The sequence below is a fragment of the Tachysurus fulvidraco genome, chromosome 18, assembly GCF_022655615.1.
Source record: "Tachysurus fulvidraco isolate hzauxx_2018 chromosome 18, HZAU_PFXX_2.0, whole genome shotgun sequence".
Lineage (NCBI taxonomy): Eukaryota > Metazoa > Chordata > Actinopteri > Siluriformes > Bagridae > Tachysurus > Tachysurus fulvidraco.
This window is the reverse complement of record NC_062535.1, coordinates 3,469,763-3,487,752: the sequence shown is the minus strand read 5'-3', so window position 1 is coordinate 3,487,752 and position 17,990 is coordinate 3,469,763. Positions and strand designations below refer to the sequence as shown.

General features: G+C 40.1%; 2 protein-coding genes across 2 annotated transcripts; both read left to right on the top strand.

Annotated features, from left to right (window-relative positions):
• The first annotated feature begins 1,241 nt into the window (after positions 1–1,241).
• LOC125139409 (macrophage mannose receptor 1-like) lies at positions 1,242–5,342 on the top strand. The gene is made up of 6 exons (XM_047803314.1): positions 1,242–1,493; positions 1,882–1,920; positions 3,093–3,481; positions 3,692–4,036; positions 4,333–4,695; positions 4,784–5,342. The coding sequence occupies exons 3-6, from the start codon at positions 3,214–3,216 to the stop codon at positions 4,795–4,797; spliced, it is 990 nt and encodes a 329-aa protein (XP_047659270.1). The 5' UTR covers positions 1,242–1,493; positions 1,882–1,920; positions 3,093–3,213; the 3' UTR covers positions 4,798–5,342.
• A 4,724-nt stretch (positions 5,343–10,066) lies between these two features.
• Positions 10,067–15,855, top strand: LOC113648902 (macrophage mannose receptor 1-like). The gene is made up of 4 exons (XM_047803663.1): positions 10,067–10,131; positions 10,589–10,911; positions 15,365–15,727; positions 15,816–15,855. The coding sequence occupies exons 1-4, from the start codon at positions 10,067–10,069 to the stop codon at positions 15,827–15,829; spliced, it is 765 nt and encodes a 254-aa protein (XP_047659619.1). The 3' UTR covers positions 15,830–15,855.
• Positions 15,856–17,990: the final 2,135 nt, after the last annotated feature.

Sequence of the window (17,990 nt, the reverse complement as noted above, 5' to 3'; positions counted from 1 at the left end):
ACTACCAATCTTTTACCTAACACCTCCCTTTCTAAAGGCAGAATATTCTTACTGTCTATCTCAGAGACCCAGGCTTTGGAAAGTTACAAAGATGAATCACTGGCGAGAGAGATTCAAGTGGAAAACCACATTCCACACTACCAGGGGACACGAGTACTTTGTCATACTATGTGGACTTAACAAATTGCCTGCTGTATTTCAAGTGTTTGTTAACAAAATACTCGAGACCTTGAAGTGCCCACTGTATTGATCAGGCAGATACATTAGCTCTATGTCAAGGGGAACAATGCCGATATCATCATAGCTCCTTTACTTTTAACGTGTTTCATCACTCTACAGCACCTTCTTCCAAAATGAGTTTGCATACCTCAAGCGACTCTGTTTGTGGCGTTTGTGCAAAAAAGGCTTCTTTTGCATCACTCTCCCGTACAGCTTTACCTTGTGCAAAGTGCGCTGAATTGTTGAACGATGCATAGTGACACCATCTGCAGCACGTTGATGTTGTAGGTCTTTGGAGGTGGTATGTGGGCTGTTTTTGACCGTTCTCACCATCCTTCGCTTTTGCCTCTACAACATGGCCTGCCACTTCTGGCCTTAACAAGATCTGTGCCTGTGGTCTTTCATTCCTTCACTATGTTCCTCACAGTGGACACTGACAGATTATAGCTCTGTGATAACTTTTTGTAGCCTTAAACTAAACCATAACGATGAACAATCTTTGTTTTCAGGTCATTTGAGAGTTGTTTTGAGGCTTTAATGTTGCCACTCTTCAGAGGAGAGTCAAAGAGAACAACAATGATGACCACCTTAAATACCTTTTCTTATGATATGATGCACCTGTCTATACCCTTAAGGAGCCACTGAACCAATTGTGTGTTCCAATTAATCAGTGCTAAGTAGTTACAGGTATTCAAATCAACAAATTGAAGGGTGCCAAAATTTATGCACCTGTCTAATTTCATTTTGATGCATATTGCACATTTTCTGTTAATACAATAAACCTCATTTCACTACTGAAATATTACTTTAGTGTCCTTCAGTTAGTTGACAGATCAAAACACCCAAAATATTTATAAATGAAATTCATGGAGATTGTCAGGGGGTTCCTAAACTTTTGCATACGAGTTTACAAGTTCACATTCTCCATCCTTTAAATTCAACTCTTTATGTTCACCTGTCTTTTGTTTATCCAAAGTCATGGAAAAACCCTGCATCTATTTATTCTGTAAATATGTAACATCTCACACGGATATATTCAAATATGTTCCAGATAAAAACCCATAACAGCGTCACTGCAACAGCAAAACTCTGATGAACAGCAGATACTGAGATTACATCTGTATCTAAGGGAATATGTAAAGTGATGGGTGGGATTGAAAGAGGACAGTAATACTGTATAATAAGAGGTTTGTTAGGTTCAGGTGCACAAAGTGAGGTGAAGAACAGAAGAACACTCGTAACACACCCTGTGTGGAGTACATGACATACATGAGGTACAGATATCTATTTATTAATGTATTTATTGATATTTAGATATTAATTTTGTAATGTATTATTGTTTCTATAGTAACAGCTCTCACAGGGCTATTTATGAAAGACATCTTATCTGTCTGTGTTTGGTAACAGTCATGGTGAAGATTTTATTCTTTATAGATTCTTGATCATTTTTAAAGAGAGAGAGAGAGAGAGAGATAGAGAGAGAGAGAGAGAGAGAGAGAGAGAGAGAGAGAGAGAGAGAGAGAGAGAGAGAGAGAGAGAGAGAAGCTGGTGAATTAATAACTTTACTACAGTAATATAACTGATAACAGAACATAGAAAGAGTCAGATTGTTAATTCATAAGCTGTAATGTTGGAAATGTTTTTTAGACAATTTCTTTACAGATATGGTTCACCTCGTTTCAGTGACTCTGCTCTTCTCAGGTCAGTGTGTACACAATGTACACTGTGTGTGTGTGTGTGTGTGTGTGTGTGTGTGTGTGTGTGTGTGTGTGTGTGTGTGTGTGTGTCTGTGTGTGTGTTATTTAAGAGAAAAAGACAGACTCTGTGAATGTGGGGCTATAAATGACTTTATTTTGATGCCAATTCTTGTATTTACTCTTTAGTTTCAGTTTGAAACAAGTTTGAACATTATTTTTTTCTCTTTGTAATCTGAGGCTATTTTTGTATCAACAAATGAAGCCCTCAATGCTGAAGTATTGTGCAGCTTAAAAGTGGGTGAAAAATCTGCTGATGCACCGGTGGTGAAAGTCCGATACTTCCGTCTTAGCACAAACACAGACATCAGACTATATTCATCTGAAGCCATTTTAAAAGCCATGTCCTGCTTTTACAACACAGTTTTGTGCATGGTCACTATTTGTCATATTTAAATAAAACTCCAAACAGGAACATGACATTAGCTGTGAGCTTAACAAACCTTGTTGTGTTCTGTGAGATCCTAATCATGAGGTCTATTCTCAAGGAAGCTTTCTAACATATATTTAACTTAATATACTTAATATGCACCTGACCTCATGAATATTTCACATAAATCTACAAAAAGCAGACTGTAATCTTTCTAATAACAGCATCACTTAGGGTGATTCCAAGCTGAATGAAACATAAACAGAGACACAAGTGTTTTATTATGAAGTGTGAAGAGACATTTGATGATCTGATTACAAACAAAATAAAGAATCGCACAAGAAACATTTAGCCAGTTTTCATGGATTAAATGATCATGTTGATGTTGAACAACTTGAATTCATTTCTAGCTGCTTAGCTAATGTTATATTATAATACATTTTGTCATGCTTTAGTTTCTGTTTCTGATTCCACAAAATAGCCGAGTGAATATAAAAATAAATAAAAAAACAGGTTTAAAAAGCCACTTTTGTTTATTACGTGTACAATGTTTCATGGTGGAACTTTTACCTGGAATATTTTACCTAGAATATTTAAGAACACCATGAGACTATAATAATGTGAAGGGTTGGTCTGTTATTCCAGGAAATGAAAATAAAATAAAACTGATTTTGAAAGTAAGAGATAACATTTTAAAATCGTATCATAGCATCGTGCAATAACACGTCTCTTTCTTATGTTTTTCACAGTAGTATGTGGTACAGGAGCATATATTCCTCATCGCTATCACTTTGTGAATGAGAATAAAACCTGGAGTGAAGCTCAGACTTACTGCAGAGAGAAATACACTATCTGGCAACCATCAGCAACATGGGAGAGATGAAGAAGCTGAATCACACACTGATGAAGGAAAATGCAAAGAAAGCTTGGATTGGTCTACAGAGAGTGGGACCCTGGAGATGGCTGTGGTCTTTGGAAGACCAAACTTTCTATAGAGACGGAGTCACTTACACAAACTGGCATCCTAATGAACCAAATAATGCGGGGGGAAAAGAGTACTGTGTGGGATATAATAAGTACGATACATTATGGGGTGATAACCAGTGTGAAACATTGTTACCTTTTGTATTTTATGAAGGTAAGAGATGTTAATAAAAAGTAACTATATTTAATTATGTTACAGTAATGAAAATCTAATCTAAAATTATGTCTCTAATTGTCTGAGTTGTTTTTCTTGATTTTTGTTCTTTTTCACTTTTCTGTTAAAGTTCTTTTATTGACATAAGAATCAGCAAAAATGTAATGATGTCATGAATGAGCTGTTCATTGTGTACATTTTTATTTTCAGAAAAAAACACAAACACTAATAAATATGTATATATTAGTGATAAAAAGAGCTGGTACGATGCTCAGACCTACTGCAGAGAGAAATACACCGACCTGGTCAGTGTGAGGAACCAAACTGAGAATGACGAGATCTGGAGTGTGGTTAATGTTTCAGTCAGTACAGAGGTTTGGATCGGTTTGGTTAATGACTCCTGGAAGTGGTCAGATCAGAGAAACTCCACATTCAGATACTGGAGATCTGACAATCCCAGTAGAAGTGTAATCTGTGCTGCAGTGTCTGAGTCTGAGCAACGTTACTGGACTGATGTGGACTGCACAGAAAAACTCCCGTTCATCTGCCATGAGAGTGAGTTAAATGATGTGGATTCAAGTGTTTCATTTATTAAAGATTACTGATGCTGTTTTGTATTATCATGAACTGTATACAATAGACTTTGTTTTATAAATACAATCACACATGGATATGAGAGAGATACTTAAACTTTTCTATAAAATTTGTAGAAAAATATATTTATATTAACAATACTTTCAGAATATTATAACCAGATTCCTGTTTAAATCTTCGGCTAAATAAAAGATGAAAAACTATTGGGTTGTAAATGTTCACCTTAGCTTTTATTGAATGTTGCCTCTTTTATCCAGAATTTCTGATCCTGATTAAGGAGAATCTGACCTGGTGGGAAGCTCTGACATACTGCAGGAACCATCATCATGACCTGGTGTCAGTGCGCACCGAGGAGATGCAGCTCTGGGTGAAGGAAGTGACTCAAAACGCCTCCACTGAACACGTGTGGCTCAGCCTGCGTCACGACTGCGCCCAGCGTGTCTGGTTCTGGGTTGTTGGATCAATAATCTGCTATGAGGGCTGGGCACCAGGGAATGGGACCTGGAATGAAGACTGTAGTCATGAGAAGAGAAGCGGAGCAGTGCAGTCTGGAGGAGAGCAGAAGTGGATCGAGCTGCCTGAGAGCCAGAAGCTCAACTTCATCTGCTCTACCTATGATGGTTAGTCACAGTGTTTTTGTATGCTTGTGTTTTACTGCACTTTTTTGATATTGCTTTTAAAATTGTTTTTTTTGGTTTTCATTTAAAGATTTGTTTTATTAAACATGAAGACTGAAGACAAGTTGTGGTCCATCATCTGTGTCAAACATCAGCTGATCCACAGCAATGTCTCATTTATTCTCTTCTACACATTATTATTATTATTATTATTATTATTATTATTATTATTATTATTATTATTATTATTATTATTATTATTATTATTATTATTATTTTCGACTGTTGTTATTAATAAAGGGGTTTCTGGGCAATGTAGGTGAAAACTGTTAACCTGATGTTTAAACTACAGTGTGTTGGTTTGCACACATAATTGTTTTTTGTCTGCTTTCTAAGAATAAAGAACTATATCATATTCAGCTCATTTACACCTACGCAGGATGTTTAGAACACCAAGCCATGTAAACAGTTATGTTAAAATCATCATTATTCTTTATGTTTTTGTTTTCATTTTATATATATAGGCAGTTCTTTGTTCTTTGAGTTTGTTATCAGGATGTCTGCATAATGACATGTTGATGGTTTCTATACCTGGGATTTCTGAGCACTTGTTTCTTTAATATGTAAGGATATGGATCGTAATGTCTGCTGCCAGTTTCCTATCAAATAAAAGTACATTTCAAGTTTGTGTTTTAGTGTATCTCTGTGTTTTGTGTTCCACATCACAAACATACATCACAAACATGCAGGGCTAAAAGTTAGGGTAAGGTTTAAATTTGTCATCAAACTAAAATCACTTTCACTAAACAGAAGTGTAGATTTAGTGAAGAAGAATTACCCCATTGTTACAGCAATACCTGCCTGCGTCTCCCCTCCAGCCCACCAGAGGAAACCTTGTGCTATTGTTTAATGCAATGTGATATTAGTGTTTTCCTTGCAGTACCTTGCTTTTCCATTGCTTGTCTTGCAGTATTTTGCCCTTGTTCAATTTGTTCATTTTATTGTGCTTGGATCTGTTTGTCAGATTTTTTTGCCACACGGATTTTGCTCTCTGCCTTTCAGAATTTCTTGCCTGTTTTTTGACTTTCCCTTTTTGCCTACAGTTTTGGAATGTTTGCCTTCCCATTAAATGAGAAGTTTACTTTGGTGACGCCAAAGTAAATAAAGAAAAATAACAAAACCAATACTTACTGTTTTAAACCTCTAACCTAACTAAGGAAAATAAACAAGAAAAGAAAGTCTTCATCGCAGAGTGCCGTATCCTTCCCTACTCTAAGTTATTAAACAGAAACACACAGCGGGGGGCGTACACCTCTTATCTAATGTATTTAACGTCGAGTTACCTACGTGTGGTACAATGGAAGTCGCACGACATCGTACCTGTCCCACTTCCTCTGGTATAACAGAATAAACAAAAGGAGCAAAAGCTCTTAAGACTCAGAGAGGAAACACGACTTCATTATTAAGGTAACAGTATAACACATTCCCCATAAACAATGAGTAACACGGCAACAACATCAAAGGAAAAGCCAGAAGTCCTTTTCGCTTCTTTTCCTGGCGTTTTATATCTATCGGCTGAAGTTCATTGGCAGCGGATAGGTCAAAGCTAAATGATGATTGACATCTCCCCGAGCCAATCAGTAGTCACAGGAGGTTCTAAGAGAGAGAGAGAGAGAGAGAGAGAGAGAGAGAGAGAGAGAGAGAGAGAGAGAGAGAGAGAGAGAGAGAGAGAGAGAAAAACACAGGCAATCCCACAAAACATTTTAAAGATATGTAACAATAATGTAGACACAATATTATACAACAGCACTTATTTCCTCTCTCTCTGTCAGCATCTATTACTAAAAATCGTATCCTTAACATCTTCATTGCAAACAAAAGTTTAAATACACTTAGCTAGTCACTGGTCTAATGATTTGGACACTTTTCCACTAACCCTGAGCTCAGGATCAAACCAGTGGCCTGGAATTTGACATTTTTAAACCTTGACATTATCAATCTTTCTGATTTAGTAAAGCAATAGTATCAATACTGGATTCTAAAAGTTCATTAAAACTTTGTTGTTTGCTTCACAAAGCAAGTATCTGTAAAGTCCAGTAGTTCTGGAGGTGAGTGTACAGATAGAGCAGCAATACTATTGGAGGCCAGTGGATACATCCTTGTGACATCACCAGAATACATGTAACACTGTTCTATTCATAGTGTCAGGTTATTGTTAATGTCAGATGTGTATAATGCAGTAATTTTGTGATTCAACTTAATACGGAATAAACAGACAGACAGACAGACAGACAGACAGACAGATAGATAGATAGATAGATAGATAGATAGATAGATAGATAGATAGATAGATAGATAGATAGAGAAAGAGAGAGAGAGAGAGAGAGAGAGAGAGAGAGAGATAGAGAGAGAGTGAAGCTGGTGAATTAATAACTTTACTACAGTAATATAACTGATAACAGAACATAGAAAGAGTCAGATTGTTAATTCATAAGCTGTAATGTTGGAAATGTTTCTTTACAGATATGGTTCACCTCGTTTGTGACTCTGCTCTTCTCAGGTCAGTGTGTATACAATGTACACAATGTGTGTGTGTGTGTGTGTGTGTGTGTGTGTGTGTGTGTTATTTAAAAGAAAAAGACAGACTCTGTGAATGTGGGGCTATAAATGACTTTAGTAGGCGCATGGGAACATTTTGTCGGCGGGTCCCTGACGCTGGGAAAGGATGGCGCCGATTCCCGTGTTGGAGGCGTCCACCTCGACGGTGAATGGCCGGTTCGGATCCGGGTGGTGGAGGATCGGGGCTGAGGTGAAACTCTCCTTCAGCTGCCTGAATCCCAAGTGCGCCTCCGGCGACCAGGTGAGTTGAGCAGATGCTTGTTGTGTCATCGAGGTGAGAGGTGCCGCGATGGTGCTGAAGCCACGGATAAAGCGGTGGTAGAAATTGGCGAACCCTAGGAAGCGTTGTAGCTCCTTGATCGTTCGTGGCTTGGGCCACCGCAGCACTGCTTGCACTTTACTGTCATCCATGGTGACCCCCTCTGCCGAGATGATGTACCCCAGGAAGGACGTTGAGGTCTGATGGAACTCGCACTTCTCCGCCTTTGCGTACAGATGGTGCTGAATGAGACGCTGCAATACTGCCCTCACGTGTCTGATGTGTTCCTCTTTGCTTTCCGAGTAGATGAGAATGTCGTCGATGTAGACAATTACCCAGCGGTTGAGCATGTCCCGGAACACATCGTTAATGAATGATTGGAAGACCGCTGGGCTGTTCGATAGGCCGAACGGCATGACCAAATATTCGTAGTGACCTGATTGGGTCGAGAAGGCGGTTTTCCACTCGTCTCCTGTCTGATGCGGATGAGATTATACGTGCAGCGGAGGTCGAGCTTGGTGAAATACCTCGCGCGGCGGAGTTGCTCCAGAGCTGACAGCACGAGCGGCAGGGGGTACCGAAACTTCACGGTTATGTTGTTGAGGGCTCTGTAGTCAATGCAGGGTCGGAGCCCCCCGTCTTTTTTCTTAACGAAGAAGAACCCTGATGACGCCGGGGACACGGAAGTGCGAATGAACCCCTTCTTTAGCTCTTCCTGGATATATTCGTTCATGGCCGCAGACTCCGTTTGTGAAAGGGGAAAAATTCTCCCCCTGGGTGGTGTAGCTCCTGGCAGTAGGTCGATGGTGCAGTCACAGGCGCGATGTGGGGGCAGCTCCGTGGCCTTAACTTTACTAAATGCCTCCGCAAGGTCTAGGTGAATCTCGAGCTGTACACTGATTTGGGCGCAGTTCAGCGATCGGGGGGTGATGGAGCGTTGATTCACCGGGTTATCCCGTCGTCGCGGTGGTCGGGTTGGGCTGGTTGGCAGTCCGTGTCCCGGTTCTCCGCAGTAGAGGCAGAGGCGGAGGCGGCGCTCTTGTTCCTCCGGCGTGAGGCGTGTGTAGTCGACCTGCATGGGCTCGGGGTATTCGGTGTGTGCGGGGCGTGTGACGGTGCGCGGAGGGGTTCGGGCTCGCCGGGAGCGCATGAGATTATCCAGTTGGATGGAAAGATCCACGAACTCGGATAGGCTCCGTCCCTCATCTCGACAGGCCAGTTCAGCTTGCTTGGAGGTTAGGATTTAAACCCTTGCGGTAGAGCAGTCGCAGTGGGCGTTCCTCCCAGCCTGTTTCGGCGGCGACGCTGCGAAACGCTAGGGCATACTCCGCCGCGGTGCGATCGCCCTGCGACACGGCCAGCAGGCGTTCCTCCACGCTCTCCCCAGAGGCGGAGTGGTCAAAGACCGTATGAAACTGGGTGAGAAATGCCGCGAACGAGGGGAAGGCGTTCTCTCTCCACACCGCGGTGGCCCAATGCAATGCCTTACCCGTGAGCAGGGAGCAGTCGAAGGCTATACGGCTGTCTTCTGTAGCGTACAGGGTTGGTTGCTGTACAACGAACAGCGAGCACTGCATCAGAAAGCCCCGGCACCCTCCGGGTTCGCCGCTAAACTTCTCCGGGAAGACGAGACGGGGTCTGGTGACAGCAGGAGCGGGGTACGGCATAGCCTGGGGAGCCGCTGCTGGTGTTGGGGGAGTTGGTGCGGCGGCGGCTCCTTGAGTGAGGCGTGTCAGCTGCTGGTGATGACCGGCGAGCTGCTGGGCCTGGCCGGTGATCTGAGTGGCGAGCTGAGCAACGGCTGCTGGATCCTCGATTGGCGAGGTATCCTGTAATGACGAGGAGGCATACTGCTGGGGATCCATTTGCAGCAGAGTTTATTTAAATATAAACACAGATCGGAGTCAAACAGGCGGCGGTTAGAACCAGCAAAACACAATATCAGACAGAGAGAGCAGAATCCGAATCGGGGACAGGCAAAAGGTCGGGGCAGGCGGCAAACAATCAGAAAGTCAGGAAGAGAGAGCAGAGATAATAACCGGGAAAACAGAACACAGGAAACGCTCAGAATGACTGTAGTAACACAAGTCGAGACTTCGCACCAGTATGGAGTAGAAGCGTGGTATTTATGTGAATGGGAAATGAGAGACAGGTGGTGGTGTAATCAGGAGGCGAGGTGGCTGATAGGGAGTGTAGTGCGGAAGTGCGCTAGTACTCCGGAGACGCGTCTCTAGGGCGACGCTCCCGCAGTGGTTCGTTGCTCATGACACTTATGTTTTTCACAGTAGTATGTGGTATAGGAGCATATATTCCTCATCACTATCACTTTGTGAATGAGAAGAAAACCTGGAGTGAAGCTCAGGCTTACTGCAGAGTGAATTAAACTGATCTGGCAACCATCAGCAACATGGGAGAGATGAAGAAGCTGAATCACACACTGATGAAGGAAAATGCAAAGAAAGCTTGGATTGGTCTACAGAGAGCAGGACCTGGGAGATGGCTGTGGTCTCTGGAAGACCAAACTTTCTACAGAGACTGAGTCACTTACACAAACTGGGACAGTGGACAGCCAAATAATCTTGGGGGAAATCAGTACTGTGTGGCATGTTATAGATCTGATACAACATGGAATGATTACCAATTGTGAAACATTTTATCCTTTTGTATGTTATGAAGGTAAGAGATGTTAATAAAAAGTAATATATTTAATAATGTTACAGTAATGAAAATCTAATTCTAAAATGGAGGATCTAAATGTATTAGTTTTTCTTGATTTTTGTTTTTAGTTTTTTGTTAAAGTTCCTTTATTGGCACAAAAGGCAAAAATCTAATGTAGTAATGAATGAGCTATTAATTGTGTTAACTGCATGTTTGGTTGTTTTTTTTTTCTTTCAGAAAATAAAGTTAATAATAAAGTTCTTTTATTGACTTAAGAATCAGCAAAAATTTAATGAAGTCATGAATGATCTAATCATTGTGTAATTTTTTTTTTTCAGAAAAAAACACAAACACTAATAGATATGTATATATTAAAGTTACAAAGAGCTGGTACGATGCTCAAACCTACTGCAGAGAGAAATACACCGACCTGGTCAGTGTGAGGAACCAAACTGAGAATGACGAGATCAGGAGAGTGGTTAAAGTTTCAGTCAGTTCAGGTGTTTGGATCGGTCTGTTTAATGACTCCTGGAAGTGGTCAGATCAGAGTAAGTCCACATTCAGATACTGGAGATCTGACAAACCCAGTAGAAGTTTGATCTGTGCTGCAGTGTCTGAGTCTGAGCAACGTTACTGGACTGATGTGAACTTCATAGAAAAACTCCTGTTCATCTGCCATGAGAGTGACTTAAATGGTGTGGATAAATTTTTTTAATTTATTAAAGATTCCTGATGCTGTTTTGTATTATCATGAACTGTATACAATACACTTTGTTTTATAAATACAATCACAAATGGATATGAGAGAGATAATTAAACCTTTTAATAAAATTTGCAGAACAAAATATTTATATTAACAATATTTTCAGGATATTATATCCAGATTCCTGTTTAAATCTTCGGCTAAATAAAAGATGAAAAACTATTGGGTTGTAAATGTTCACTTTAGCTTTTATTGAATGTTGCATCTTTTATCCAGATAAAGTGATCCTGATTAAGGAGAATCTGACCTGGTGGGAAGCTCTGACATACTGCAGGAACCATCATCATGACCTGGTGTCAGTGCGCACCGAGGAGATGCAGCTCTGGGTGAAGGAAGTGACTCAAAACGCCTCCACTGAACACGTGTGGCTCGGCCTGCATCACGACTGCGCCCAGCGTGTCTGGTTCTGGGTTGTTGGATCAATAATCTGCTATGAGGGCTGGGCACCAGGGAATGGGACCTGGAATGAAGACTGTAGTCATGAGAAGAGAAGCGGAGCAGTGCAGTCTGGAGGAGAGCAGAAGTGGATCGAGCTGCCTGAGAGCCAGAAGCTCAACTTCATCTGCTCTACCTAAGATGGTTAGTCACAGTGTTTTTGTATGCTTGTGTTTTACTGCACTTTTTGGATATTGCATTTATTTTTTTTGTTTTGTTTTGTTTTGTTTTTGTTTAAAGATTTGTTTTATTAAACATGAAGACTGAAGACAAGTTGTGGTCCATCATCTGTGTCCAGCATCAGCTGATCTACAGCAATGTCTCATTTATACTCTTCTACACATTATTATTATTATTATTATTATTATTATTATTATTATTATTATTATTATTATTATTATTGACTTCTTACTAATAAAGGGGTTTCTGGGTAATGTGGGTGAAATCTATTAACCTGATGTTTAAACTACAGTGTGTTGGTTTGTACATATAATTGTTTTTTGGCTGCTTTCCACAAATAAAGAACTATATCATATTCAGTTCATTTACACCTATGCAAGATGTTTAGAACACCAAGCCATGTAAACAGTTATGCTAAAATAAATCATCATTATTATTTTTTATGTTTTTGTTTTATTATTATCACTGTTTTATATATATATATATATATATATATATATATATATATATATATATATATATATATATATATATATATATATATATATATATAGTTCTTTGTTCTTTGAGTGTGTTATCAGGATGTCTGCATAATGACATGTTGATGGTTTCTATATCTGGGATTTCTGAGCACTTTTTTCTTTAATATGTAAGGATATGGATCGTAATGTCTGCTGCCAGTTTCCTATCAAATAAAAGTACATTTCAAGTTTGTGTTTTAGTGTATCTCCGTGTTTTGTGTTCCACATCACAAACATACCTCACAAACATGCAGGGCTAAAAGTTAGGGTAAGGTTTAAATTTGTCATCAAACTAAAATCACTTTCACTAAACAGAAGTGTAGATTTTGTGAAGAAGAATAACCCCATTGTTACAGCAATATCTGCGTTTCACCTCCAGCCCACCAGAAGAAACCTGATGCTATTGTTTAATGCAATGTATTGTCAGTGTTTTCCTTGCATTACCTTGCTTTTCCAATGCTTGTCTTGCTGTATTTTGCCTTTGTTCAATTTGTTCATTTTATTGTGTGTGGATTTGTTTGTCAGATTTGTTTGCCACACGGATTTTGCTCTCTGCTTTTCAAAATTTCTTCCCTGTTTTTTGACTCATTCACCCTCACACTCAACAGCTACATCCCCACACACAAAGTAGGCAATGTCCTGGACCTGGTTTTCACCCGTCCTTCTCCAGCTACAGACGTGACTGCTACCCCTCTACACGTCTCTGATCATCACCTGGTATCCTTCACCATCACTCTACCTATCCTACCTAAAACTACCTCTCACCCCCTCATTCTTTCCCGCCGCAACCTTCACTCTGTCTCCCCTTCATCTGTAGCTTCTGGCACTCTTTCTTCCCTTCCTGATCCTGAGTCTTTTTCCTCACTACCCTTGGACTCAGCCACAGATACTTTCCTCGCATCTCTTTCCTCAAATATGGACTTCCTCTGCCCTATGTTCACTAAACTCAAGAAAACTTCTTGTTCTGCTCCTTGGCTTTCAGATGTGCTGTGCAACAATTGTAGAGAGCTAAGATCATCAGAGAGAAAGTGGAAGAAATCACAACTTGATGCAGATCTTGATTTTTACAGAACACTTCTTGTCAAGTTCTCCTCAGATGTGACTTCTGCCAAGACTTCCTTCTACAAGGAAGAGCTTGAAGCTTCCTCACATGACCCTCGGAAATTCCACAACATCATCTCTTCTCTGCTCAACCCCCTGGCTCCACCTTCTTTATCCTCCCTGACTGCAGAAGACTTTGCTTCTTTCTACCAGGAGAAGATTGAGGAAATCTGCCGGACCTTCACCTCAGCCCCGACTGCACTTACATCTCAGAGTATGCATTCCCCTACACCTTTGTTGTCACATTTCTCAACTGTGGCAGCAGAAGAGATTTTACAACTCATCCAGTCCTGCAATCCTACCACCTGCCCATTGGATCCACTCCCTACCACTATGCTCCAGACCATCTCACAAGACCTCTTGCCCTTCATTTCCACTATCGTCAATAGATCCATAGCATCTGGTCAGGTACCAACTACTTTCAAGAGAGCAAGGGTTATTCCCATCCTAAAGAAACCTGCTCTGGATCCATCAGACATCAGTAACTACAGACCGGTATCACTTCTCTCATTTCTTTCAAAAATTCTTAACGTATTGTCTATAATCAACTGTCTGTCTATCTCTCACAGAACAACCTGCAAGACCCCAACCAGTCTGGCTTTAAAGCAGCTCACTCTACAGAGACAGCCCTTTTGGATGTCTCTGAGAAGCTACATGCTGCTAGATCAGCCAAACTCTCATCCATCCTTATCCTCCTTGACCTTTCAGCAGCGTTTGATACGGTCAACCACAAGACTCTCTTATCCACCCTCAAGAGTCTTGGGATTTGTGGATCAGCTTGGGAATGGTTTGCTTCCTACCTGGAAGGATGCTCATATCAGGTAACATGGAGGGGAGTGACATCTGCTCCACGCAGACTCTCCACTGGCGTCCCACAGGGCTCAGTAATTGGTCCTCTTCTTTTCTCCCTGTATACTCACTCTCTTGGTGAAGTTATTTCATCACATGGGTTCTCTTACCACTGCTATGCTGATGATACACAACTTATCTTCTCTTTCTCACCCTCAGATGCCACAGCTTCTGACTGGATCTCAGGATGTCTGGCAGAAATTTCATCATGGATGACTGCTCATCAGTTAAAGCTCAATCCTAGCAAAACTGAACTGCTGTTCATCCCAGGTGATTCATCCCCAGGTCATGATCTTGCTATATCCTTGCACAACAATCTGATCTCCCCTTCAGCCACAGCTCGCAACCTTGGGGTAACCATGGACAATCAACTGTCCTTTTCCTCACATGTTGCTAATGTGACACGCTCATGTCGGTTTCTTCTCTACAACATTAGAAGGATTCTGCCATTTTTGTCCACACAGACTGCTCAGGTACTTGTTCAGTCTCTTGTCATTTCTAGACTGGATTACTGCAACGCACTGCTGGCAGGTCTACCTATGAACGCAATCTGTCCTCTGCAAATGATCCAAAATGCAGCTGCCTGGCTTGTTTTCAACCTGTCAAAGTTCGGACACACCACCCCGCTGCTGCGATCCCTCCACTGGCTTCCGGTAGCTGCATGCATCCGATACAAAACACTGATGCTGGCCTACAAAGCCAAAAATGGACAAGCTCCCTCTTACTTCAAAGCCCTCATCATTCCTCGCACTGCACCCCGCACCCTCCGATCTCTACCAGCACTGCTTGACTGGTTCCACCATCTTTCAGGGTAAGAGGCAAGTATACTACAAGACTCTTCTCTGTTCTGGCACCAAGGTGGTGGAACGAACTTCCCCTAGAGGTCCGGACAGCTGAGTCACTGGCTATTTTCAAGCGGTGGTTGAAGACCTACTTATTCAGGAAACACTTAAACTAGCACTTCTTTCCATATCTTTTGCAAAAAAAAAACAAAAAAACTTTGACACTTTTTCATTGTAACTTTGAACAAATGTTTTAAACTCATGGTATCTTAAGTATGTAACCTAGTGAACCAGCATTAATGTATTCAATGTTAGAGATTTAAGCACTTATGTACGTCGCTCTGGATAAGGGCGTGTGCCAAATTCTGTAAATGTAAATGTAAATATTTTCAGGATATTATATCCAGATTCCTGTTTAAATCTTTGGCTAAATAAAAGATGAAAAAAACTATTGGGTTGTAAATATTCACTTTAGCTTTTATTGAATGCTGCCTCTTTTATCCAGATAAAGTGGTCCTGACTAAGGAGAATCTGACCTGGTGGGAAGCTCTGACATACTGCAGGAACCATCATCATGACCTGGTGTCAGTGCGCACCGAGGAGATGCAGCTCTGGGTGAAGGAAGTGACTCAAAAAGCCTCCACTGAACACGTGTGGCTCGGCCTGCGTCACGACTGCGCCCAGCGTGTCTGGTTCTGGGTTGTTGGATCAATAATCTGCTATGAGGGCTGGGCACCAGGGAATGGGACCTGGAATGAAGACTGTAGTCATGAGAAGAGAAGCGGAGCAGTGCAGTCTGGAGGAGAGCAGAAGTGGATCGAGCTGCCTGAGAGCCAGAAGCTCAACTTCATCTGCTCTACCTATGATGGTTAGTCACAGTGTTTTTGTATGCTTGTGTTTTACTGCGCTTTTTTGATATTACATTTAAAATTGTTATTTTTCTTTTCTGTTTAAAGATTTGTTTTATTAAACATGACGACTGAAGACAAGTTGCGGTCCATTATCTGTGTCCAGCATCAGCTGAACTACAGCTATGTCTCATTCATACTCTTCTACACACTATTATTATTATTATTATTATTGTTATTGTTATTGTTATTATTATTATTATTATTATTATTATTATTATTATTATTATTATTATTATTATTATTATTATTATTATTAGTAGTAGTAGTAGTAGTAGTAGTAGTAGTATTATTGTTGTTGTTATTATTACTATTACTGATGGTTCTTATTAATAAAGGGGTTTCTGGGTAATGTAGGTGAAATCTATTTACGTGATGTTTAAACTACAGTGTGTTGGTTTGTACATATAATTGTTTTTTGTCTGCTTTCAAAGAATAAAGAACTATATCATATTCAGCTCATTTACACCTATGCAAGAAGTTTAGAACACCAAGCCATGTAAACAGTTATGTTAAAATCATCATTATTCTTTATGTTTTTGTTTTCATTATATATATATATATATATATATATATATATATATATATATATATATATATATATATATATATATATATATATATATATATATATATATTGGCATATATATATTCCTATCAAATAAAAGTACATTTCAAGTTTGTGTTTTAGTGTATCTCTGTGTTTTGTGTTCCACATCACAAACATACATCACAAACATGCAGGGCTAAAGGTTAGGGTAAGGTTTAAATATGTCATGAAACTAAAACCACTTTCACTTAAACAGAAGTGTAGATTTAGTGAAGAAGAATAACCCCATTGTTACAGCAATAGATAGATAGATAGATAGATAGATAGATAGATAGATAGATAGATAGATAGATAGATAGATAGATAGATAGATAGATAGATAGATAGATAGATAGATAGATAGATAGATAGACATGTGTGAGAGCACAGTGGGATAGTAAGACATCAATGTTAGTCTATGTTAATTTTTGGCATATTCGATTGGATCAAAAATACATCTTACAATAGTCTAAAGGAGTTGCGTGAATTTGGTAAAAAAAAAAAACTGAAATCATAATGATGTATAAAACTTCAGAATTTTGAATGCAATTCTGTATGAATTTAGGAAAAACCAGAATTCCTATCACTTACCAAAGTAAAAGCACCTTAAGTAAGACCGTGATGAACAACTTACCTGAGTTTGGTGCATGTACTGTAGGTTACAGGACTCTCAAGTTTTGAAGACAGGCAAGCGTGACATAAGGGGCGTTGTTGTATGGTAAAGATCACTGACTGCAATTTAACCAAATACAAAGTATTTGTTTAATTTACATTTATTCATTTGTGTGTGTGTGTGTGTGTGTGTGTGTGTGTGTGTGTGTGTGTGTGTGTGTGTGTGTGTGTGTGTGTGTGTGTGTGTGTGTGTGTGTGTGTGTGTGTGTGTGTGTGTGTGTGTGTGTGTGTGTGAGAGAGAGAGAGAGAGAGAGAGAGAGAGAGAGAGAGAGAGAGAGAGAGAGAGAGATTATGACTGGTGGTGTTTATTGTAAGTGTTTGTTGCCTTTTTGGACTCCTTTATCATGTGTAAAGTTGCTCCCATATAAAACAGTTCAGCACAAGCCCAGACATTTTTAGAGTCATGATTGAGGACAATGTCCCATCCAGAGAAAGCTGTTTCGTGATGAGGTTTTGTTCAAACCGACCATTGAAAATACCCTCTCTAACGAATGTTTTTTTTTTCATTAGTTGTTGTGTTAAATCTTACCCAGATACAATAGTGCTATTTTCTCATTGGCTATTGTGTAGCCTCTTTTTTGATTGGCTGATAAGTGACAGGCTCGACTAAGAACTGAGACGCGCTTGATTACTGCCCGGTTCCATAGAGACAGCGGAGCGGACAGATAAATTTTGGGCGGTGCGGCTTATTAAATATATAATAAATAGTCAAAAAAAATTTCTGCATAAGAAATACGATGTGTGGCAGGAGAGCATGAGAAAAGACCCAAATGTGTGACTGTCACTCTCAATGCGAGATACTTGAGAGCCCTGAGGTTAAAAACTGTAGATTGTAATTGTCTAAAAAGAAATAATAAGGTAATAAAGCAAAACAGAATTTTGGGTTGTTCAACTAAGTTCACATTCTCCATCCTTTAAATTCAACTCTTTCTGTTCACCTGTCTTTTGTTTATCCATGTTCA